This window comes from Artibeus jamaicensis, unplaced genomic scaffold (assembly GCF_021234435.1).
Source record: "Artibeus jamaicensis isolate MK-2021 breed Jamaican fruit bat unplaced genomic scaffold, CSHL_Jam_final contig_519, whole genome shotgun sequence".
Lineage (NCBI taxonomy): Eukaryota > Metazoa > Chordata > Mammalia > Chiroptera > Phyllostomidae > Artibeus > Artibeus jamaicensis.
Genome location: NW_026521871.1, coordinates 50,972,048 through 50,997,122, shown reverse-complemented (window position 1 = coordinate 50,997,122; position 25,075 = coordinate 50,972,048). Strand labels below are relative to the sequence as shown.

Genomic DNA, 25,075 nt, shown 5'->3' with positions numbered 1-25,075 from the left:
CAGCAAGGAGACTGTAAAGAACTTAACGACAATTGAACCCGAGAGAAATAGTGCAGCGGAAACAAAAGAATAATTTCCCCAAACTCTAAAAAGCTCTTGAAACCATTAAGAAAAAGACCAACAGCCCAACAGAAAATGGGGCAGAGATATGGCCCAACGGTTTTAAAAATGCCTCAACAGAGGCCAGCCTGGGGCGGGGAGGAAGGAATGGCGGGGCGCCCCCCTCTCAGGCCCGAGCAGTGCAGGGCTGTGGCCTACGAGGGGGTCCCCACCGTGTTCGCACCTTGGGCCCTCCCTTGCCTCAGGAAGTCCTGTCCTGCTGCTGCGTGACAAATTCCCAGGAGGTCAGCGCCTTAAGGGAACACATATGTCATCTCACAGTTTCTGTGGGTCGGGAACCTGTCACGTGTTTGCCAGGCTCTCTGCTCAGGGTCTCACCAGGCTGAGTGCAAGGTGTTGGCGGGGGCCGCCTCTCCGTTGCCACTCAGGGTCCCCTCCTACACTCACTCCATGTTTCTGGCAGAAACCATTGAAACCGTAGGTGTTTGAAGCCGCTGAGTGTTGGAGAGGTTTGTTACCCAGCTTTATCTCCGCAATCACTAACTAGTACAGAGGGCCACGCAGGGTTTGCAAAGCATAGTGTGTGGGGGGTATGAGGAAGGTGTATGTGTGCAGTTCTTGTGTACTGTGTGTCCAGGTAAGTGGTACATTGTGATACACACACACACACACACACACACACACACACACACACAGGAGAACAAGGGTTCATCCGGAGCACACAGAACTAAGGAGCAAGCCTACCACAGAGTGGGCCGTGTGTGGGGTTTGTACCCACTCCCGTGAGCAGGTACCTCCAGTTCCTGTGCTGGGAAGCCCACAGCCCCGCCTCTCCTGCTTGCCAGTGGTTTCTAGGAAGGCAGCGTCAGCCGGACGGGAGTGTTTGACTTGACCTGTCTGCAGCAGCCCAGGGAAGGGCTGGCACGAGGCCAGCTGAGTCGTGTCTGACCACACGCCCAACCTGTGTGTGCTTTGGCTGCTGTGGCTTCCATCCTGCAGCGGGCCTGGGCAGCGGGGGCGGGCCCCACGCCACAGCCCAGGAGACGGACAGAGGGCCTCTGCGTGGAGCAGAAAGCCACTGTGTGCACATCAGCGGGACGGGGCTTCACAAGGCGCACAGGTGACTCTGGTCTCAGGGCCCCAGGCTTCCCTGAGAAGGTCCCCTCTTCCTGCCTTCAGTCATGGCCAGGTGAACAGTGACCGTGACAGAGGGCCAGCTCTGGAGTCAGACCATCCAGGCTGCGTCTCTGCTCCACCAGCCGTGACCTTGGGCGAGTAACCTCACCACTCTGGACCTCAGTTTCTCAACTTTTGCAATAGAGGTAAATGTCATGCCTCACTCATACGTTTGCCATGAAGATTGGATGAGTTGATTCATGTCGAGTGTTGGGGACAGTGCCTGCTTATTATGGGGCATGTGCCACTCACCAGGCACTGTCTCAGGTACATTCCACGAAGGGTCTTGTGTACGGAAACCACACTGGGTCACGGCAACCCCTGGACCCGGCTCCCCCAGAGACATGCCTTGAGATGAGGATTCAAGCCAACGTGGTTTATCTGTGAAGCTAATCCCAAAACATAAGCAGGGGCATGACACAGGGAGGGCCGGCAGTCACCGCTGTGGGGCCCGGGCTCCGTGCTGGTGGGACACTCACAGAGGCTCACGGACGTGCGCCGCAGAGCAGCCTGGGGCCAGTCGGCGCATGGCTGACACCTGCAGTCCCCCAGGTACCCTTCTGCCCTGACTGGCGGTCCTGGAAACTCCAGCCCCTCCCCCAGGGTCCCCAGGAACTCTAGGTTACTTCCCGGTGCAGTAGGGACCTCGGCTGCCCTGTGGCTTCCTTCTCACTCTCCAGTGCCCGGATGGGACCGATACCGCCTCTCTCTCTCTCTCTCTCTGCCCTCTTTCTCCATCCCCTCCCCCTCTCTCATTTACAAATTTCACAACCACCTCCAGTCTTTGCTGAGTCATGGATGTAACATTATAAACAGTGCTGAGCTGGTAAATGTTTCACTCCCCCGGGGGTGGGGGAGTCCCCATACGTAGCCTGTGCTGGTTTCCGTGGAATCGCCCCCCCAACCCCGGGCCGGTTCCAAGCTGGAACCGGGCAGAAGCTGGCAGGAGGTGAGTAACCACCATCACACAGTGATCATGAGACAGACAGGACTAACCTCGACAGCAGGGGTAATGAGAAAAATGCAGTAAAAGAATTAGGAAGTAATGCATTCTGAATGTTTCTTACCTTTGTTGCTAATAGAATTATTATATATTTGGTTTATATAATTTAATTTTTTAAACACCTGTGTTTCACAATCAGGCCACAGAATTCCTGAAAATTTTAACCATCAGCTCTGCTGTGTTGACGCAAACTATTCTAGCTCACAGTGACTGGAAAAATAACCACAGAGGCTGACCACGTGGGGTTTGGTGGTCAAGACACAGGCCCCAGGGGAAGAGTCCCCAGCTGTGCCCCACCCCTGCAGCTCTCCAGCCCCACCCGGCCCCGCCCCCATACCTGGAGCAGGAAGTCGAAGAGGGCCAGGCGCGCCCACTCGGCGCGGTGGATGCCCAGGCAGGAGGCCCGGCCCCGCCCGCTGCAGCCACCTGCCAGCAGGGCCTGGTACTGCAGCCAGCCCAAGGCCAGGGAGTTCTGGTCATCGTCTGGGTCGCCCAGGTGCTGCACGTCGGGAGCCCACCAGATGACGGGCCTCGCGCCACCATCCGTGTAGCGATAGGGTAGCAGGGGGCTGTGGAAGCGCCGGGCCACGGCGGGAAGGCTCCGGCGCAGCCCCAGCACACGGTCCACGTGGAAGGATAGCACCTCGGACAGGTCTCCAGGCCTCTTGATCAGGCCGCAGAGCCCCCGGGAGCAGAGTCCACCGAGCCCCGGAGATGTGTCCCGAAGGGTGCCCTCCGTGGAGAAGCCCACCTGCAGCACCTGCCCGTGGCCAGGGACCCTGGCTTTGCCCACCACCTCCCCCTGGGCCAGCAGCTGGAGGGTCTGCACATCGTGCTCTGTGAGCCATGGGGGCACCTGCCCACTGGCCCCCAGGCCAGGGGTCTCAGCAGCACACCAGGTGGACTCTTGCAGCTCCCTGAGAGAGCCAGGCCACTGACGAGCGCCTGCAGCTGAGGTGGGACCCCCTGCTCTCTGCCCACCAGTCAAAGCTCTGCTCCTAGCTCCTGGCAGGTCCGTGCCTCGGGCTGGATGGGGCCAGAGGGGTGGTCCAGCATCAGCTCTCCGGTGTCCTGGGAAGGCGCTGGCCATGGTGTCTGTCTCACTCTGTACCTCCCGGACAGGACCATCCTTCCAAGGGGGTTGCAGGTCTTTGGCTCCTGGGCCCTTGACCTCATCCTCCCTCAGGAGCACGAGACGCTGAGTGCTGAGCCTCAGATCTCCTACAGATGCCAAAGCAATGTCCCTCTTGACCCGCCCTGCATGCTGGCTTGCCCCTTCCGGGGACCTGCTGCTGTCCACTCCCCTTCTTCGGTGGTCTTGCTCCTCGGCACACTCAGGGATGGAACTCCTGGGCAGGGCCCAGTCTCTCCAGAAACGCAGGCTTCTTGTCTGTGGCCTCCAGCGGGAGCTCAGAGCCTGCAGGCTGTGAGGGTCAGGGGTGCCAATCACCCCCCGGGGCTCCATGGCCGCCTGAGGCTGTGCGGGGAAGCAGGTGACAGCCATCACAGACAGAGTCATCAGGAGGCAGAATGCCACCACCAACCGCCTCTTGCCACGTAGCTTTCTCCAGAGCCAAGACGCCTGGAGAAAGAAAAAGAAAATCTGAGACCTGGGATAACGTTAGCCCCCGCTGACCAAGCAGTGGGGATGGTGAAGGAAGGCCCTTCCCAGATGCCCGCGGAGGGGAGAGGACAAGCCACTGCCTTCCGGGGAGGCCAGCGCCGTGGGCAGCCCTCCTGCCTCAAAGCCCAGCGGGTGTGCATCCGGGGAGCTCCGCTGATCCCTGCAGGCAAACTGGGGCTCCCCCTTTGAGTAAACCACCAAATGACCCTGGTCACCACGCACTATCAGGGTCTCTTCCACATCTGTCCCCACCGCTGGGTGCTGGCCCTCTCTTAATCTCCCTGTGTGTCCCCGGGCCACTCTGTCGTCTCCCACAAACACTCTTCGCCTTACCAGGGGCACACAGCTGCTCAGCTACGAATGGTGCCGCCTGCCTCCCTTGCAGGCAGGGGAGACTCGAGGCCACTCGACTAAGTCCTGGCCGGTGGCAGGAATCCGCCACTTTTGCCTGCCCCTCTTGCTCAGAAGGAAGTCAGCCACCAGCTCGGCAGGTGCTGGCAGGGACACGCCCTGGGGCAGGGAGTTTTTTCAGCACTTGGCGCCGGGACCAACAGCATCGCTCAGGACCTTGTCAGAAAGGCAAGTTCACAGGCTATACCCCACCCACATCTACTCAATCAAAACCAGGGAAGGAAGGAGCTTGGGAGCCTGTGGGAGCAATGGGGGCTGCGAAGAGCTGGGGCCACCAGGCTTTGGAGTCAGAACTGATTCATCTTGTAACCCTTTCAACTCAGGACATACGGTCAGTCGTTCCATCTGTAATATATTGAGAAACCTCCGCCCAGTTGCCTTTAGCGGCTATACCGGTTTTTCGGTCTGCCACACATGGTGACGGTTTTTAGCACCAAGGAGGCGACCAGTCCACACCTGGCTTTGGGTGGCGTGGCAGCGGGCCTGGAGGCCTTTTCCACAGCTGTCTGTGTCGACGGAGCGCTGCCGAAGGGCCGCACACGCGTTCAGCGGGGAACGCGCCCAGCGCCTTTCCCGGTCCCTCCGCCGGAAGGCTGCTCAGGTCGCTTCCAGTTTTCATCCGAGCAAACAGTGCTGCGTGTGCAGTTCTGGGGGGAGCAGCGGGGGTTCCTACAGGGGCTGCCCCGAAAGATGAGGTGTCCGGTCCCACCCCTCCTCCTTGGTGTGAACTCTTCACTGCACGGCCGTTGGTTTCTGCTTCGATCCTCCAGAACACAGAGGCGGGAACCGCAGCATTCCTACTGACAGATGAGGAGAGCAAAAAGTTCGGAGCGCTGAGGTCTGCCCGGGCTCGCGCAGCTGGTGAGAATGCCCGTGTTTCCAATTAAAACTAAAAGGAGAAATGGCCGTGGACAAAGACTCTGTTTGGGTTTTGCTTTTTTTTTTTTTTTTGGCCTTCCTTCTAAAAAGAAAAATATGAATTCAAGTTGGATTCATCATCTGGATTCTCAAACGTGTGGATCCCATGGGGGAAAAAATAAATCCTCTTTTTAAAATGCTTCAAGGAGACGGAATGTTTTGATCCCGCTCTCGGCCTCCCTCAGCTTCAGACCAACCTGGGGAAGCTGGCGAGTGTGGTCTGTGCGGGGAGAAGGGTTCCAAACGGCCCTGAGCAGACGTCCCCGCGGGCCACCCAAGCGAGGCTCCGGGAAAAGAAAAGCAGCTTTGATCAAAGTGAAAAAAAATCCTCTGAAGAGAACTCAGTATTCAGCTGAATGGTAAAGGGTACATTAGAGAAAGGAAAAGCGCAAGGGGGGCACCCGATACACTAGAAAGTTTGCTGGCGGAACCCAGGGGGCCCCACTGCCGCCCAGGCCCCAGCTGACCCCGCCCTACCTCCCCAGTTCTTTCCCACACGGCCCCACAATGACGGGGGCAGGAGGGAAAGAGGAAGGGGGGGGTCTTTCACTGTCTGGCTCTACAGGGGATCCTTGTCTTCTCCCTCCTCAAATCCCACCTCCCACCCATGTACTGAGGCTGCCCCTTAGTCTATCAGAGAAGATGCTCACGGCCCCCCCCTCCGCCCCGTCACATCTGCCCCAGCTGCAGGGACGTGGCTTTGGGGGAGACACAAGCGAAGTTCTCGACCAGCTCCTGACCTTCCGAGCTGCGTCCCAACAGCGAGTTACACAGCCTCTCTGCCTCATTCCCTCAGTTCCAGAGTTGGGGAGGGTGAGGTCATTCCTCCCCCCAAGGGTTGTGGGGGGGGGACATACGCACCAAAACAGGTTAAGGGTCCACCACATGGTTTGGTACATTTAAATGAGGGGTGGGATCGGCCCTTTTCTGCCTTCACTTTCTGAACCCCCTGTCTTCCTGGGATCTGAGAAATGACCCACGCCCCTTCCCGGGTTTGGGCATATTGTGATAATGTCGGAGTTAAAAAGTAGAGATATTTGAGAGCGTGACCCAAGGTAGTCAGAAAGAGAAATTCTTTCATCATAAAACCACAAGGGTCCGCCAGAAGGAGGTCACCTTGGCCATGAGAAACGTCTCACCCTGCCCAGGCCCTGCCCCAAGGTACCCAGGACGGTACAGGAAGGGATCGGGCTTAAAGGCGTGCAGGAAGGAGAGGAGAGGAAGGATGGGGGGGGGGGGGGGGGGGGAGTAGGTGGAGGGACCCAAGGAAAGACTGAGAGTTGACAAGAGTGAGTTTTGCTTCCCTAGCAACGGAGGGAAGGGGGGGCAGCCTGGTAAAGAGCCAGGGCCCCTGAGGAGCCGGGGACTGTGCTGGGCTGGGGACAGGAGCCACCACCAAGCTCCCTGTTGTCATCTCTGCACTGGGCAGGAGGGCAGACCTGAAACATGAAGTGTCAGTGATGGGACTGTCTGTTCACCGCTCTCCCTTCCTTCTCCCCTGGCCACGTCTCACTGAAGGTGGAGCGCGCCCCCACCCGTGGTCCCTGACTGGGTGACGGGACTTGCTTTTACCGACGGCATGTGAGTGGCCGTAACATATGCTGTGCCCAGCCGAGGTTTTAAATGTGCTTGTGCGGTGAGACTGGCCTCCTGGCACACCTGTGCTCCACCAAAAGGGGAGTCATTCCCAGGTGAGGCACCCGGGGCAGCCAGAACTCACCCCTGAGCCCTGTAACCAAGAGAAAGGTGTAGGTGGTTGTGAGTCACCGAGATGTTGGGGTCGTTCGTTATTCGGCCTCATTGCAGCAGAACCCAGCGAATGCAGACCCCTGGGTGATTTCTGTTGGACGCAATGCGGGCCCTTGGTCAGATGGCAGTTTGATTCTGTGGTGACGAATGGTAACTCAGTTTACAGTCGTGAAGACTGTGTAGTGTACACAAGTATTGAATTATAATGTTGTCCACCCGAAATAACACAGTAACAGTAAGGCGGATTAGTGACAAAGTGTGGCGTCCTTCCCTCGACCAGTAAGAGCACAAGTCCTGTCACTGCAGATGGGGCTCAGGCTGTGACGATGGTGGTGGAACCTGGTCACAGATAGTCCTGTGAACCAGTGTCCCCAGAAGATGGACAGATGCCATGGGGAGAGGAAACCAGCGAGGTCTTTTGAGAAGGACTTTAAAAACAATTCTAACACACGCTGGTGGCCTTTGCGTCTGGGAAACAAGGACACTGGGAGGAAAGGACTTGATTACAGTTCAAACTGCAACCGCCAGCAGGAGACTTCTTCTGGCTTCTAAAGGGTCAAAGGGAAAGGAATGGTCTTCTGCTGTGGGAGAAGCCAGAACTGGGCCTCTCACTTTGGAACATTAGCTGCCCCTTCCCCAGACCACCCCCCAAATGCCCTGCTCCAAACCCCGACACCCACCGGCTGCTGAAGAGGAATTAACAGCAGGGATGTCTTGATGGGAGCTTCCTGGGTGGGAGAAAAGACTGAGGGGAGCCACGTGTTGAAGATGATGATGATGGTGTGGTGATGTTGGTGGTGATGGTGATGGTAGTGACGGTGGTGGTAGTGGTGGTGGTGGTGGGGATGTTGGTGAAGATGGTGATGGTGGTGGTGGTGGTGATGGTGGTGCTATGTGTGCAGTAAAAACCAAGGTTGGCTCTGGTTCTGAGTCATCATTAAAGACGTGACAGTCCCTTCTGTGCCGTTCCCTGACCTCTGCCCTCTTCTAAACAGCCCCCCACAGGCTGATCATCAATCCATCCCCAGTCAGACTCTCAGTGAGACTGACAAAGGTTTTGGAAATGCAGTTTCTGTTCCATTTTTAAAAGTCAATGAAGTAATTTTCATAGCCGTGGCCAGGGTGAGAGGTGACACGTAAGCATATTGTCAGAGAGCGGGATTGAAAGCACATGTCCTGTGAGTACTGCGGCAGACCCGACCTCGTCACACCCTGCTTCCCTTGGCTGAACCCAGAGTCAGGCCCCGGCGGGGGGAGCTGGGCCGGCACAGGCCTCTGTGGGCTAAGGCGACAGGCACAGCCCGTCTGAATCTCCAGACGCGCGGCGGCCCTCTCTGAGTCGGGCCTGCTGGGCCCGGGGAGGCTGGAGCTGCCCGCTCCGCCGCCACCAGGCCAGGCCACTTCGCTCAGCGTCACTGGAGGGCTGTGATTTCCCTTCCACATCAGCAACTTCAAGACAAGAAAGAACTTTTGCCCCTGTAATTTCTGGCCTGGCCAACTCCCAGGAAAAAGAAAAAAGGGGGAAAAAACCCACAGAATGACAACTGGCATTTATACATTTTACGCTATGTGCCTGGGGCTGTTGGGGGAATTTTGCTTCTCTTGGCTCCTCTAAGCTGCGTGCCAGTCTTACAAGACTGGTGTTTGTATTCATTATGCCATTTTACAGGCGAGAAAAACAAAGCACGGAGAATCGGGGTGACCCGAAGTCCCCAGAGCCAGCAAGGGCACCACCAGGACACGAAGCCAGGTGGTCTGGCTCCAGAGCCGGCGGCCTAGTCGCTGGGCCACCTTGGGGAGGGGCGGCTGCAGCTCTGATTCTGAAAAACTGCGCTGGGTCTCCGGGGTGGGCCCGGCTCTCAAAGGAGGGTCACCTCTTTGGGACCAGGCAGGTCCTTTGTAAAATGACGCTTGAACGAGCTCAGGGGAGGTGGCCGGCAGTTTGCACAAGTCAATGGAAAACAAGCATGTTTTCAGGCCACATTCGATTTGCTCCCAAAATGAAAATAACTTTGTTGTGTCTCCAGTCCCGCCTTATTAAATAGAAGAATATCAACGAGAAATGCTACCGTCTGACCCGCTCAACTCTGGGCACCTCGAGAGGTGACATCAGAAGCAGGTTTCCTATCATCTGTTATCCTCAAATCAGATCTCGGACTTGACCTCAAAACCAGGCAGGTTTCTACGCCTCCTGCTCTTTCCAGAACCAGACGGTGACCAGGTTCCTTTCGGCTCAAGGATTCTCCAGACCGTGGCCAGGAAACCGAGTCGATCTGATTTGAGAGGTGACTGCAGCAGATCCCATGAACAGGAGCCACTTCCCAAGCACAATTCCACGTACTGGGCACTCTCGAGTCCCTGCAAGGACGCACTGACCTGGTGATTTTACAACTATAGAAATTAGGATTTAGAGGAGCACCTCACTCAAGGTCACCTAGAGAGTCCATGGCAGGCGGGATGTGAGTTCTCCCCAGAGCCCATTGCTCCACCACAGAAGGTTCAAAATGGAGGGAGGAAGGAAGATTTGAGAACCTTGGAGACAGAGGGGAGTTTAGGGAGGGGCTGAGCGTGGGAAAGGAACCTGGGATTCTGCCACCTGTGGCTTCGGAGTCTTGACTTGCCGCAGCCAGTGGGTGCCGGTCGAGGAGACAGCCCAGGCTAGTCAGTGGTTCTTAAGGACAGAAAACAGTCCTCGAAGATGAAAATCCCTTTTCACCTCCTCCTCACCTTGCCCTAACCGCCCCACACAAGGGCTCTCCTTGGCACACCGGGAGGAAAGCATTTTGACAGGCAAAGGCTCTTAGAGGTTTTCGGCACAGACGGGGCTGACCGCCCAGGGCAGGGGGTTATGGCAAGACCTCCCGACTCAGAGTGGAAGCACGTGCCCTGCAAGCAAACGAGTCCCCTGCTGTCTGCCCAGCGCTGCTGCTGCTGCTGCGCTCCCATAGCCTCAGGGACACAGCAACCCGGACAAAATAAAAACGATTTTTCAAAAACAGTAATAGAAGTGGACGTTTAAACCCTCTCAGCCCACTCGGCCTCATTTCATTTGGAACATAAAATGCTAAGAGGTGCTTTTACGTTTGGGGATCGAACACGGAGCTCCATCCTGCGGGAGGCCTGGGCTGCAGAGGACATGGGGGCGCTGGGCAGAAGGGCCCTGGAGTCCAGCTCTGCAAGACTCATTTCAGACTTCCGGAATCAAGAACTGCATGAGAATAAATTCATGTTGTTTTAAGCCATCGAGTTCGTGGCAATTTGTTAGTCATAGTTATGTAAACACTGATCTAACCAAAATTATCATCTAATCACATTGGGAGGATGAACGATGAGAAGGGTACGTGTGTGTGTGTGTGTTTGCGTGTGTGTGTGCGGTGGAAGTGGGAAAAGACCCAAATCCTCATCTTCTGCAGAGGAAGTTAATGAGCAACACTCAAAACTGCACACACTTTGAGAGGCTCTCTCATGTTTGATAGATGAGGAGAAAAGCCAGGGGAAGCCGTGGTTAGTTATCCAATGAAGTATCTTCTCTCAAGAAAAGGATGGCTGAGTGGGTGTGGATGCCCCTGCAATGATCCCTCTTTAGCTGGTTGATGCTCTGTGTCTTAATTAATTAATGAACCGTCGGACAGATGAATCTAGACGTCCGAGGGGACTGCGGGGAAAGAGTGTGTGCGGGGCCTCGGAGGCTCACAGCTCAGTGAGGAGCAGTGGGCCTTCGCTTGGAGCCGCCAACCCTCCCCCTGGCCCCCTGAGCAGCCCTTGCTGCCTGACTGGACGTCTCTGTGAAGTCATGGCAAGCACTAAGGTCACCTTGGCCAGCCCCAGAAAAAAGGCCTCCCTTCCTCACTTCTCCATCCCCCAAGCGCCTGAAGCCCACCCAGACTTCTTCCAGCCAAGAGGCGGGCAGAAAAACGACCGGTTCAGAATCCAAAGCAATGGCCACCAAAGCAACTGCCTGGTAGATCCTCAGTAAATGTGTGAGTGAATGAGCGAAAGAATGAAGGGCACACGTTCAAAACTGACACAGTGGTGGGGTTCAATTCACACTAGGGGGTACAACCACTTTCTTAGGACCAGAGGTCTCAAAACCTGCCGATGACGTCTTTGCTGGTACAACCGTTTACAGGTGTTGTTTCCCAGTTTTTACGAATCAAAAGCAGGGAGCGCTACGTCAATGTATTCATTACAAAACGTGAACAAGAAATTTAAAAATCATAAAAGGATTAGGTAGAGTAAATGTAACCGAAAGTTCTGATTTTTTCAGACCGTAACACAGTGGACTGTCTGGGGTGCCCGTGGAGGTGAGGGAGGCCCACTCTGGAGACCTCTGACCCGGAAGCAGTCTGCCCTCTTCACACACCAGATGACTCTGGCTGGGAATGATTTGGGCTTGACTGTGCTCATCTAATATTCCTTAAAAGTGCATACCTACCCACGGCGAACTAAAGGTCGTTCGAAGGGGTGATGGGACCAAATAAAATAATCGTTTTCTTGGGTGAATCAGGAGAAGCACCAAGGTGAAGGTCCCTAGCCCAGAGCTTCTTCTCAGAAATTCATGGAACTTGGAGACCAGGGGCGTTGCAATAAGAAAATGGGGGTCTCATGAGCACCTGGAGTTCCCAAACATTCAGAGGTGAAAGCGAGGGACCAGGGTCAGGAAACCAGGAGCGTGGGACTGGTTGAGCGTGACCTTGGAGGGTGGAGGAGTTGGAGAAGGGAGTTCTGCTCCGAGCCTCTGCCCACCCAGCCCCACGCTGCCCGACAAAACTGGGGTCCCGACCCCATGTGGAAATTTAAATGTCCCATCATCAGCCACATTTCAAAGGGGGGAGGACAGAAGCCAGAGGAAACTGACTTTAATAATCTTTATACTTAGCTAAATGCATCCAAAAATTATTATTTCTACATGTTATCAATATAAAAAGTAGTGATGAGACAGTTTACATTTTTTTCTGCAATATATCTTTGTAATGCAATGCGGATTTCACACACAGGCATGTTCCAATTCAGACTGGCCACCTTTCAATAGGAGGCTGGCGGCCGCCACACTGAGCTGCCCAGCTCCAAGCCAGGGCGCAGACGGGTCCTGGGACCCCAGGGGCCCACAGAGTGTTTGAGAAATTCCACATTAAAACAGAAACGGCTCCATTCCGCTGGAGCCGATGGGACGGAAAACACAAGGACCGTGGCAAACACAGGCCTGCCGCACGGTGGGGCGCCAGCTGACGGGGCTGTTGGCTTCTCGTGGAGCAGATCAGGAGAAAACGAAGTCCCAATCGAAATTACCCTTGACAGTCCCTTAAAACAACAACAAAAAAATGGAGACACTCTTCGCTTTTCCTCCTACCTTAGAACAGACGCTGAGTCTAGTCTCAACAAAATAAAACCACAGAGAAGGGACACTCCGGGAGCAGCCTCACCCTCTGAGACCATCCGTCTTGAGAAACACCCCAGACCACCTAACAGGGGTTGTGGCCCAGGAGGGCCGATCCCAGACCCACCCTGGCCCTGTTCCATTTGGAAGGGACTAGTGATGGTCAGCCCAGATTTCTGATCCACCCAGCTTCCATGTTGTGTCATTTCCAGTCATATGAAGAAGCCGGAGAGGGAAGGAGGGTGTGGGTGACCTACACAAAGGGTCTGGGAGCTGCACGGAGGACGCCTCGAGAAGACACACACACAACTTCGGGGCAAAGGGAGGGGCCGGAGGTAGCAGGCCGGGTCCCTGGAGCCCGCAGGAAAGAGCAGCCAGCCAAGGATCCAACTGGCCCTCGGACACACTGCCTCCAAACCAGTGTGACTGCCTCTCGCTGGCCGCATAAATAGAAGTATCGGTGTCCCAGAGCACCCAGTGCCAGGGCTCTCACGACCCGCGCCCTTACCTTCCCTGCTGCCTCTAATGCCTCCCCGAAACCCCTGGTGACGGGAGGTGTTCCTGGAAGCCAGCGGTGGCCCTACCCTAAACCTCACTTCCCTTTGGAAAGGGACGACGTCAGCCCCTCAGCATTCCCCTCAGCTTTGCGTCCTTAGATAAACAAGCAGGCACTGCCTCCCTGTCCACATTCTTGGTAAGGGCTGCGCGAGCCACACAGAGACAGACCGATATTTCACGACTCTGGCTCCTTCTCGTCCATCCTGGCCTCCTGCCCCCGTCTGGCTGGGCCAAACCCAGCGCAGGCTGGATGAGACCACAGCTGTTGGAATTAAGCTGCATCCAGTGTTAGAAGGCAGGGTCCCTTACCCCAGACTGTGGATCCCCAAATTACACCAAGGAGAGGAGCTGCAAAGGTGACTCTCAGCTCCTCTGGGTCATGAAGTGAAGATTGGTCCAGCACTTGACCCTGGGCAGGCTTTCCCGACTAGTTCATGATGCCAGAGCCCTGGCGAGACAGAGTTCTGCCGAGCTGCAGATCTGATGCCCGGGCATCTGGAATGGGGTATCTGCTGGCCAGGGGCGGAGAGGGTGGGGGACAGAGGTGGAAAGGGAACGACAAGCCCTCCTGTGACAGGCATCTCCTGGGTCCCTCATCAGTACATGGCGGTGCCACAGGGTCCCACAGAATGAGTTTTTTTTTATCTTCAAGAAAATGTGAACTATCCTGAAGTTCAGGAAACAGGTCCAGGACAAGACTTTAAAAGGCAACACTACTGAGTAGGAGAAATTAGTCTTCTCCATGCCGCATCCTGCCCCTAATACAATCAAAACTAAACTTCAGGGGCTTGTTGGACAATCTGAAGGTTAACTGCAAGGGCGTGGCGCTCTAAAACAGCACATGTCAGAAGGAAAGTATTCACAAAGCAGGCATGTGCTTTTCCTGTTTGCATTCCTGACAACCTCAGCTCCCTAGAAGTGTTATAGGGACTGTGACCAAGAGTTAGCCCAAGGAAATGTCCACCCCCTGACACCAGGGGTTGGCTGGGGTGGAGGGTGCTGGTTGTGGAGAGGCGCCTGTGGGCACCAGGCCGGTCCAGAACCCCAGGGGCATGCTGGCAGCGAGGGCCGTGGTCTGAAAATGCGGCAGCAGGCACCCTACCTCCCAAACAGGGCTCCCCTCTCCACCCCACCCTGGCCCTTCCAAATCAACTACCTGCACTGGAATCCTTGTTGGAAGGTCTGCTTCTGGGGGAAGCCAACCTAAGACAGGACCTTACAGGGCAGTCGTTCAAATTAGATGAGGTAACTGTGGAATGCTTACAACTGTCTCAGCCTCCCAGGCCACGCACGCACATCAGCTGGAAGGAGGGGCGGCGGCAGAGGAGGCTCCTCGCTGCATGGGCTGCTGTGATGGGCGGCTGGGAGAAGGATCTGCAGTGACTGCCCTGGGTGGGAGCCCCGGGTGCATTTTTGGAAAAGGATGTGTTGTTTTCCGATCTGAAGATTGTCCCCATGTCTGTGAATCCCAGACCTATCTGCCGACCCCGCCCTCCCCCACTCTCTCCAGAGAACAGCAGCCTGCTCACTGAACGCCTGCTGCTTGGGAGACAGAATAGTCAGGCCAAGAGGGGGCGCTGCAGCAGCGCAGGGGGCGGAGCCAGCAGCGGGACCAACAGGACCTGCCCAGGGTCTGACCATCCTCAGACGGAGTAACTGAATCCCAGACTCCTTCGCCAATCCCCAGACACAGCCACACACAAAACTACCTTCCTGTGACTCTGCTTGTCACCTGAGGTGTGGGTCGCTGAGGAAGGAGAGTGGGCAGGAAGAAAAATTTCTGCACCACGCGCACCGAGCAAGGAGCCCCGGCTCGTGGGGCTGCCTCTCCCAGCCCCCCCCCCTCCCGGCCCCATCACGAGGGAGCAGTGCTCCAGCCCACGTCCCAAACTGAGCTCTGACTCACCAGCACGGGGAGGGAGTGTGGAATGTGCGCATCTGTGCAAGGTCCCTGGTGCAGCCAGCTGCCTGGTCTCTGCTCCAGGGACAGAGTAACCTACGTGTCATCAGAAAGACAAACAGCCTCTTCGGGCTCATGCACATTCGCCAGGGAGGCCGCAAGTCCTCAGGCTCCGCGGGGCTGGCCCAGGGCCCAAGAGCACTGGCTCAGCAAGGGACTGAGCACCCACATCCAAACCTTCCTGGAGGCCCCACTGAGTCCCCAACCGAAAGATGAGCCCCCAGGAGAAGTTTGCTCACCACGACCTTTCTCCAGCCCCCAAGCTGGTTGCCGAGTTTCATTCTGGGGCCCAGAGGAGGGGGCAGCCCATCAGGCTTCCCTACCATCCCCAGCCCTTTAAGGAGGAGCTCAGAGCCAGGCTGTCTGGAGGTTGATTCAGCTCCACTGTGTCCTTGCTGGTGGCCCAGGGCCTCGGTTTCCTCATCTGTACAATGGTGATAAGAACAATACCTGCCTCCAAGGAGGGCCCACTCATTAGTTCATTGAGCAGATGCGCCTGAGCCAACACTGCTCCTGACAGAAGGGATGTGTCCAGCACCAATTGGACGAATGCCACTCCCCTTATGAAGGTGACGTTCTGGTGGGAAAAGAGTGTGACTTGTCACTCATGAGAACGAAATCACTCCACTAAGCACTGAGAGAGTTCTAGGAGCTGTTGTAGGCACAGCAGTCAGAACAGGGCCCGGCCCAGAGTCGGGTTCACTGGGGTTGCTATTGTCACTGTTGTCACCACGGCGTTAGCTTTCTGACCACGCCCACAGGCCGCGGCGGGCGCTCCTGCACAGGAGAAGGGTTAACTGGTGTGTGTTTGGTCTCTCCCTTCGTTTACTGGTCACTGGGCTCCGGTCTGTATGTTGATTATACGCTGCAGCAGCCCTGCCGGTCGCAAGGGCCCTCTCTCTGCCCCAAACTGAATTACTATTTGGGGTTGTTTTTTTATCATTATATTTATTTTTTAGACAGATGGGAAGGGAAGAAGAAAGAAAGGGAGAGAAACATCAATGTGTGGTTGCCTCTCACACGCCCCCTGCTGGGAACCTGGCCCACAACCCAGGCATGTGCCCTGACTGGGAATCTAACTGGCGACCCTTCACTTCGCAGTCCGGCACTCAATCCGCTGAGCCACACCAGCCAGGGCTGAATTATCATTTTGTTCCAGCTCACGAGAGCACCAGTGTGGGGACCCCATGGACAGACGGAATTTTGGAGCCCCTGTCCTTGGTTGGGAATTTTGTCCTTTCGCCTTTGGACTAATAGCCGTACATTTTGCTCTCAGGCTGGGGTGGGGGTGGGGGACTGCTGAAAAGAATTCAGCGCGTTCTCTCTGGGCTGCCCGGGACAGGGATGCTCTGACAAAGGCACTTTCAAAGTAGCGAGGAGTGAGAGCGATATTTCAAAGTATCTGCTTCCACGCACATGACCGGAAATACCTGTCTCCTCCTGGTGACAGTCGCAGGCTCTGCTAACCCTCCTGTGGCTGGTGCCTACATGCGTCGTTGAGGATACGCTGCATTTCAGTCAAAGATGGAACTTTCCTTCAACACAGTTTAGGGCTCCCCTGAATCTTAAGGTCAAGAAACCCTAACTAGCCTCCCTGGGGTGACCACTTGGTAAGGTGTGTGAATGTCTAATCACTATGCCGTACACCTGAAGCGACAATCACACTGCATGTCAACTGTAACTGGAAAATTAATTTTTTGTTAAAAAGAAGAGGAACCTTGAACTAGGCCTGCTTTTACGTCTACCACCTGATTGCGTCTTCCTCTAACTCACTGTTACAGGGGCGGATGGATCCATGGGCTGACCTGAAGGTGGTCCAGTCACAGCACACGTCCCCCAATCCAGAGCCCCTTCTCACGGGAGCTAGGATCCAAGGCTACCCCCCAACTCACGCTGCCCCTGAAGCTCCCTGCAGGGTCCTACTAACTGTCCTGGACTCCCAGGCCTTGCTGCACCTCCAGCCCCGTCTGTTGCCCTGGGGACAAGGTCATCACCACTCCCACTTATTGAGCACATTACTGCCTGCGGGTGGCTATTGTACCAAGTGATTTGTACTTATCACAGCATCCTACACATCAGCCCACAAGGGGGCAGTGCTGTCTTCATGGGGAAACTGAGGCTGAGAGGTGAAATTTCGAGGCCTCGGCCAAGGTGCTAAGCAGAGTTCGAATTCACATCTGATTGCCGTGTGCTCCAAAGTCCTCAGTGCTGTAAAGGCACACCAAGTGCAGAACTGTGGCAGTCGTGGGTGACACCGGCCACACTGGGCCCCTGCCAGGGAGATGAGTGTGAACCAGCAGCCACAGCCCCACCTAACTGCCAGCAGGGGGGGCACTGCCCAGTCAGCCATATGCACCCCCTCCCCAAAGGGATTTTAACTAGAGTTGCAGGAGAAAACGTTTGGAATGAAGGAGATACAATAGCACCTTTGTCGTTGCAGCGGGCTCTCTAGGGCTCTGGGAAAAGTGCGGGTAGCTGGGGGTGGCCGGACTTGGCCAGCTGACTCCAACCAGGACCTGCGGACCGTGGCTGGGGTGTGGGCGACCCGCAGGGAAGGCGCATGCTGTCTAGGAGGCCACCCACCAGAAACGGCCAGGTCCCGAGCCGGGGTCCAGGTCCCCCAGGAGCTGCACACTGAGCTTCTGTGCAGACAGACAACAGAGCCACTCAGTCCGGGAGAAAGAGGCCTGTGTGGCCGGCACACCCCCTCCCAGCGGGGGGATGGATGTCCACACAGCCATTCACTGGCCATCCCAGCCTCCAGGCCAACGGATGGCTGCAGCCTCCGCCTCCACTGGACCCAGGTGCCCCAGACAGTGCGACCCCGAGCCCCCACCCAGCCAAGCACAGCTGCAGTCTGGCTCCAGCCCCTCTCCCCAGCAAACACTCCTGCCTCAGAGCTGGGTGCCATCGGAGCAGGGTGCCATCGGAGCAGGGTGCCATGGCCCACCCTCTGCGGCTTCTCTGGGGGCCATCGGTTGTCCCCGAGCCTGGACTTCATTCACCTCTTTTGGGGAGAAGGATGAAGGCTGCTGCACACTTTTTGAAATTGTGACCCTTAGATGTTACAGGTCTGACTATCTTGGGTCTTCCCTCGCCACTGAAACACTTCCCCAAGCATTTAGAAGTACAAAAGCCACTTTTCAAATCCTTGACAGTGTTCCTGGAGAATTCCCCAGTCTGGGTGCACTGGAAGCCACCTCATGGCGCTGGTGCAAAACCAGTGTGGACAGAGGCAAGGCTGCGCCATGCCCTGGACAAGCGCAGTCCTGCTGACGTTGCTTCCCGGGCAGGAACGCAGGGCTGACCTGGGCGGGGGGACGTACCCGCAGGCAGTGGCAGTCAGTCCTCACCAGCCAGGCCAGCGGAAAGCGTCCCTGCTCTGCTGCAGGGTGGCGCCCTGCTGGGACCCCCAGCCCAGGGCACACTCTTGCGCTCCGATCTGCTCCAGCCTGGGGCCCGCAGGTGGGAGGACCGCCACGCTGGTCCTTCCTGTCTCAGCCTCAGCCTCAGTCTCCTGGTCTCCTGTCCACACAGCTCTGGTTCCAAGCAGTCTCTTTGTTCTCCCCCTTCCTTTCTTCTAGCCCTATCCCCGCCGCTGTCTTTGACCAGCTTTCTGGCTGATGGTGTATCTGGAAAAATCCCTACCCGACTTGGCTCCTAAACATGGAACCACGAACCTGCTGCCTAAGCCAAGACAGAAGGATTTGAATTCTCCAGATGGTTCTGAAGAGGTTGTTGGCTCATTGCAAGCAAACACCCTCAAAAGCCAAACAAAAACTGCCCACAAGTAAACAACATGTGACACCGCCCCGTCCCACTGCCACTTAGCAGAAACCCAAGCCCACGGCAGTCAGGGAAGCTGGGCCAGGTGAGATGGGGTGGCCGCAGCCCCGCCCACCCTCCAGCAGGGGCGCCGGCTGGGCCTGCAGCCAGGAGGACGGGCCCAGTGTGGGAGCGCTGGCCGGCAGAGGGCACAGAGGACACGGAGGACTGAGGGCAAGGCGGCAAAGCAGCATAATGACCGTCGTCATTTAGCATGGCAACAGGACCTATCCTATCTTTACAATTATCAAGGCCAAACCAGTTCAGAGGATTAAGGGGGAAGTGTCAAAGCTTCAGCGTTGCTGTTAAGAATATAACATAATTATCTGTTTGATAGAATTAAAATGACTGATATCATTTTTAAACAAGTTACTTCTATATCATGATTACTTCTAAGTGTGACTGAAGGGCGCATTGGATCAATAAAAGTGAAGATGAGGAGGGGGAGGCAGGATGCAAGGAGAGGCCCGTACACCCAGATGCCTGGACAAGAACCCGAAGTCACTCTTGACCTGTCCTCCGGCTCCCCACCGGAGGTTGCCAAGGGCTGGACGTTCTCCTGCCCGGCTCTCCCTCCCCGCTGCTCCCTCTGCCGGCGGAGGGCCCACTCCTCTCCCTGCTGCCACCGTCACCAGGATCAAGATCACCCCCCCACTCCACTCACTGCACCCCACCCCCAAACTGCTCTCCAAAATGCACACACAACCCCACCTCTCCAAGTTCAAAGCCCTCCCTTGCTGGCTCTGTCTCGGGTAACCACACAAATTCCTGGCTGGGTGCGGGGACCATTCACGCCCCAGAGGCAGGCTCTGCCTCCAGTCCCATTTCTAGGAGGTCCCCCCAAACTCTCTCCCGGCCGACGTGTGCCTCCAGGGCTTTGCACAGGCTGTTCCTTCTGCCAGGCTGCCTTTCCCTCCTTCTCTTGTTATACGGTTTTTTTAAATTTCCTTCCAAAAAAGTAAAATTTTTAATGTACAGTTCTAGGAGGTGGAACGCATGTATAGACTCACGTGACCACCCCCATAATCAGCACCTAACAGTTCCGTCACCCCAGAAACCTCCCCTATACAGCCCCCGGGCAGTCACAGCCTCTCCGTCCACCACCCCTAGCGACGATCGCCTGTCCTCCATCCCTACAGTTTCAGCGTCTCCAGAGTGTCATACAAACTAAGTCCCACGGTACGGAACCCTCGGGACTGAGGTCTTCCCCTCAGCCAGTGCCTTTGGGACTCAGCCTTGTGGCCGCACAGATCAGCGCCTTCCTCTTCACGGCCGAGCCCATGGCAAACATGGCTCCCCATGTGCTCACCCAGTCTACAGCCAGGGAGTGTCTGGGGTGTTGCCAGTTTGGGGAGATCATAAATAAAGCTACAGTAAACAGCTGGATCCAGGTCCTTATAGAGACATAAGTTGTCATTCTTCTCGGGGAAACACACAGGATTTCTGGGTGCATGGGGAACGTGTGTTTGACTTCGGGAGAGACGGACAAACTGCTTCCCGGTGCAGCCGTGTGGCTGTGGGTTCCCACTGAGCTTCTGTCGTTCTGTGTCCTGGGCAGCACTTGACATTGTCAGGCTGGTTTGTTTTCTGGCTATTCTGGCAGATGTGTCATGGCTACTCTTCTCTTCTCTTCACCTGACAGAATCCGGGCTGTCCTTCGATGCCCCCTGACCCTGCCCTGGAGCCCCCTGTCCCCCCTGCTGCTCGGGCAGGTGCATCCAGCAGGTGGTTCCCGCCTCTCTGCATCCTCACCAGAGCGTTTGGCTCATAAGAACGAAAGGTGTCTGTGTGCTTCCCTCTCCCCTAAACCGACTACCTGCCCACCCCACATGCACACCCACACAAGTGCACAGACACACGTGCACACGCAGGCACACGCAAGCAGCCTCCCTAGGCCGCATATTCCCCAGAAGCAGCATCTGTGTTATTTGTTGCACCTCTGCCCTTACAATGTAGCCGTAAAGCAGGCATTTTCTGAATGAATGAATGAATGAATGAATGAATGAACGAACCGACTGCCAAGGCAGCAGGAAGAGAGGAAACAGTAACACACTCTTGCACAGATTGTGAATTCCCCTTTGTGGCCTTCCAGATGTGCCACTCAAGAATTCCAAAGCCACTGGCCCAGACCCTGCCCAAGGGAGACAAATGTCATTGGAACCAGTCGAGGCCTGGAGACCAGCACGAGGCCCCACTGGTTCCTCACTCTCTACCCCTCCCCTGCCCTCCACTCTCATCTCCTTCACCCCCAAACTCACCAGCCGCTACCTCAAAGCACCTCACATTCTGGAACCACCAGGCCAGGCCCTTGGGAATATGGCCAGACCCTGGCCGCTTCCAGGGATATGAGTCAGTGTTTTGAGGGGGACACAGGGGTCCACACAGAAAAGGGCAGCCCAGGGGCCACCCACAAACCACTGCGGCATCCTCACGGTCAGGCCGTCAGACACAGGCCAGTGTGGGCACGCCGGACAGCACAGGGGCTGTGCCCCAGACGCCCCAGGTGCCGCAGACAGAAGTACTTCAGCAGTCACCTCCAAAACTGTCCAAACGAAGGCAGCCCAGGTGTCTCGCGGGCCTCGAGGAAGCCAGACACAGTCTGCTCCTGTGTCTGTGCCGCTGGACCTCCCCGGCCTCTCGTGGGGGTGGTGTCTACATCTCTGGGGCCCATCTGAAGTCCATTTCTCCTGCTGGCCCCTGAAAAGCTAAGGGACTCGTTTCTTTGTGAGGCCAATCCACCCTCCACCCCCACTCCCAACCCACTGTTTTTGGACCAACTCCTGCTTGCTGTGGTTGGGGCCAGTGGGTTGGTTAAAACCCTGTGCTCACAGCCAGCCCCGCGCTCACCTGCTCACCTGGCACAGGTATGCAGCAGGAGCTGCAGGTGAGGGGCGTGACCACAACACAGAGGGTGTCAGATTCCGTCAGGCGGGGCCCCGAGGGCGGCCTGGATTCCCAGTTCTGATTCCAAAACCGGTTTGGCTTCCTGAGGGCCTCACCCAGCCCTGCACGGGCCGGCTGCCTTCCCATCCAGCAAGGATGCCCGGGAACAAAGACCGGGCAGCTGTCTCCCGCAGACTGGGCATTTCCTGCCTGCCGGAGGGAGAGATTTAAAGGAGCAAGGAAACTATTTGAGAATAGAAACTGCCTGGCCGCACTTAGAGAGGAGTCCCAGTGCACCTCTGGGCTGGTGCTGGAGGAGCACGTGGTGACTTCCTTACAGTTTGCTTCAGGCCCTGACGAAAAGAAAGCCTGTTTTGGTGGGAAACCCTCATTGCTATAGCACCTCCGGGGCGTGGAGTGTTTTCATCTCTGATTCCATTTGCTCCTTGGAACAACCCACTACTAACCGCCCCCCCCCCCCCCCCCCCCCCCCGTTTTACAGAGAGGGAGCCTGAGGTTAGGAGCACTCCAGGGCTTACTCAGAGCCGCAGGGCGGCCTCGTCTGGCACACACCCCATTCTGATTTCAAACCCCTTGCCTATTCTCCACCACTCCAAGCTGCCCCAAATGTCTCCAGGCTGCGAAGAGGACCCTGTGTCTGTGATGGGACCCGTGTGCTGGTGGTGGGAGGATCGGAAGAGCTAAGAGACCAAGGCCCTGGGCTGGCTTGAGGGCCAACTCAGCTCCTTCACCTGGAGACTCCCCTCTGAGCTCACCTCCAGGGGTTTCATCTTGGTTCTGTGGGGACAGCTGACCCATGCATGCGCTCTCCTGGGACCCCCGTTCCCCTCAGCACAGAGTGAAGACAGACGCCTCCTGCCCTTTGGGCCCCTGAGGGTACCTGGCTGCAGCAAGATCTGAGATGCAGAGGCCGAAGAAGCAATTTGTCCCCAAGAGCTTGCCCGATTCCCACTTAGCCGGCTCTCAGACCCCCCTGTGTCCAGGGACCACCAGCGGTTGGCCAGGTGCCACTGAAAACAGCCCCGAGGTGGAAGGTCCACAGGCAAGGAGATGGCTATCGAAATCCTGGAATGAAGCGTTAAAAACATGGGCACGCGGTTTCTTTGCAGAGAGGTAGTCATGGAGACACACTCTGATAAAAAGGCAAATAAAACAAATCAGGCTGTAAATCTGCACGTTCAGTATGATTTCAACTCTTTAAAATACTCAAGGGTAGGAGGCACAGCACAATGGTATCCATGGTTACCTGAAGACAGAGGCTGGCTGGATGGCTGTCAATTACTTACCCCCCAAGAATCAGAAAGAAAACTTTAAAAATTTAGCAGCAAGAGTCTTAACTTCATCCACTATTTTTCACCCAAGTTCAGAGATTCAGCGCACATCCGGTCTCCCACCATTACCATAACAAGAGCAATGCGGGTTCCATCTTAACTTCAGGAACCTGCTCCCCAGTCCTGTAGAGGCCAGCACCCCAACAGGAGGACCAGAGACACCCTCAGGTCCTGCAGCGCTGGGGTTACTTTGTGGAAAGACATTCAAGGATTCCAGACTATTAACTTTGTATTTCTAACTTGGGCTTTCCCTTCTTAGGTACCTTGGACCCCCAGTACGGCAGTGGTGAGGAATGACTGCATAAAGGCTTCCCTCTTCAGAGAAGCTGACTATGTTCACAGCCCAGTTTTGATGAGTTTAAAGAGGCTGCTCTGTGGAAGGGTCCCCAAGAGGCGCATGTACCATTTCCCTGGGGAATTTCACCCAAACCTTCCATGTTAGGACCTGAGACAGAGGTATTATGGCTGCTCTACAGAGGGAGGGACCCCAGGGGAGGGTGGATTTTAGCCCCCCCACTTTCCTTGTCCCTCAGCCTTTGAGGCCTGGGGTTCTCGGTCCTGGCTGCATGCTGCAATCACCCGGAGAGCCTTAAAAAACATCCTGTGGTCTGGCCCCCCCAAATATTTCTGGGGAGCAGTCAGAACAAGGGCTGAGAACCCCTTCTTCCTCCCACCCTCTAAGTTGTCCATGCTAAGAAGAGACCACCACCAGGGCTAGGCTCCAACTTCAGCCTCATTCACCCATCATCTACTTTTGGAGCCAAATGGAGCCTCCATGGCCATCTGGTCCAGTCTCTCCTTTTACGGAGGAGCAAACCGAAGTTCCTCCCGAGGATTCCTGGCCCCCGCCCGGTCCTTGGCTGGTTCCAGCCAGTGCCTGCCTGTCTGGGTCACTTTCTCAAAGTGTTTATCTTTCCTGCTTCCTGGTGTCTGTGAGCTTGGTTGATGGAAGAGCTACTTTCACGGGGTTCCCAGCTTTGCGAATGACATTCGGACTGACCAGCGCCCCCACACCTGCCCTGTGGTCCTGGGAGGTGGAGGGGGGCGGGGCACTGGGAGCGGGGCGTCGGAACCTTACCAGGGCCAATGTGGTTCTATGGTCATAAATGTAGGGCATTGCTTTTTACCAAATGTGGCTCAGTTATAGAAGATAATATAAAGTTCACATGCATTTTCCAGTACATAAAGTGACTTCCAGGTGCCTCACCCATCAGAGGCAGCCCTGATTGCCCCCCAGAATCCTCTCCTCTCCTGCGCTGCGGAGAAAGTTCGTGCGGAGTGGAGAGAGAGTTACAGTTCAGCCAGGGTGTGCGGGTCCTAATGAAAGCCCCAAATCCCGATGCTTCTGCCAGGGGAAGCAGCACAGCTGACCACCCCTGTCCTGGGTGCAGAAATGACAGCTGCCACTGCTCCCATGGAAACTTGGGGAGCAACTCTGGCCCCAGAAGCCTCGAGGGCTCTGCGTGCTGCCCCGAGGCCACCTGTCTGGGCGCCCACCCCACCCTTCCGCAGCGCTTCCCCTCCTGCAGCTCCTACCATGTCCCCCTCGGTGTGACTGGACCCGCTCCTCGGTGCTCAGTCGGCTCACCAGCTCATCCTGCCGCACCCGGGCCGCCCGGCACGGCGGCTCGCCAAGGCTTCCTGGACGTGGGGTCTCAGACCCAGGTCCACAGCTTCCTGGCAGCCAAGCTGCCCCACGACAACTCCTGGGCGAGCGATGCCCACGGGATGTTCCCTGGGTGGAGTTACTGGGGGAGGTCTGGGCGAATGTGCGCAGGATCTGGGGGTCTGCGGGAATCCTCCCACAGCCTGGAGCCACCGAGACCAGCTAGGGACATTTGCAGAGTTTGCAAAGTCCCTGCCGCTCCCGGCCCAGCCTCCCCACTTCCCCGAAAGCGCGGAAGGGGGGAGCTCCTTTCACAATAAAAGCCCTGCCCAGGGCTCAGGCAGCTGCAGCTGCTGAAGCAGGGTCCCAGGTGCTGGGAAGGAACCGTCCTGCCAGCTGGGCACTGATGAGCAGAGGCGAGAGGCCAGGGACTCCTGAACATAGGGCCCGGCTCCCGGATCCCAGCTCCCGGATCCCAGCTCCAAGGTGCGTGGGTGCGCTGTGAGTCAGCAATGTGGAGGGACCTGCTCAGAGTTGCCAAAACCATCGCTCTCCCCTGCAAAGCCTCAGAAA

At 56.4% G+C, this 25,075-nt stretch overlaps 1 protein-coding gene across 1 annotated transcript in view; it reads right to left on the bottom strand.

Moving 5' to 3' along the window:
- GASK1A (golgi associated kinase 1A) overlaps positions 1-24,577 on the bottom strand; it is a 30,107-nt gene extending 5,530 nt beyond the window's left edge. Inside the window, exons 1-2 of the mRNA XM_037148374.2 lie at positions 24,433-24,577; positions 2,577-3,821 (exon numbers count right to left, since the gene is read on the bottom strand). Of these exons, the coding sequence (XP_037004269.2) occupies positions 2,577-3,821; positions 24,433-24,435 (1,248 nt within the window). The 5' untranslated portion in view covers positions 24,436-24,577. The remainder of the gene's footprint in view (positions 1-2,576; positions 3,822-24,432) is intronic.
- Positions 24,578-25,075: the final 498 nt, after the last annotated feature.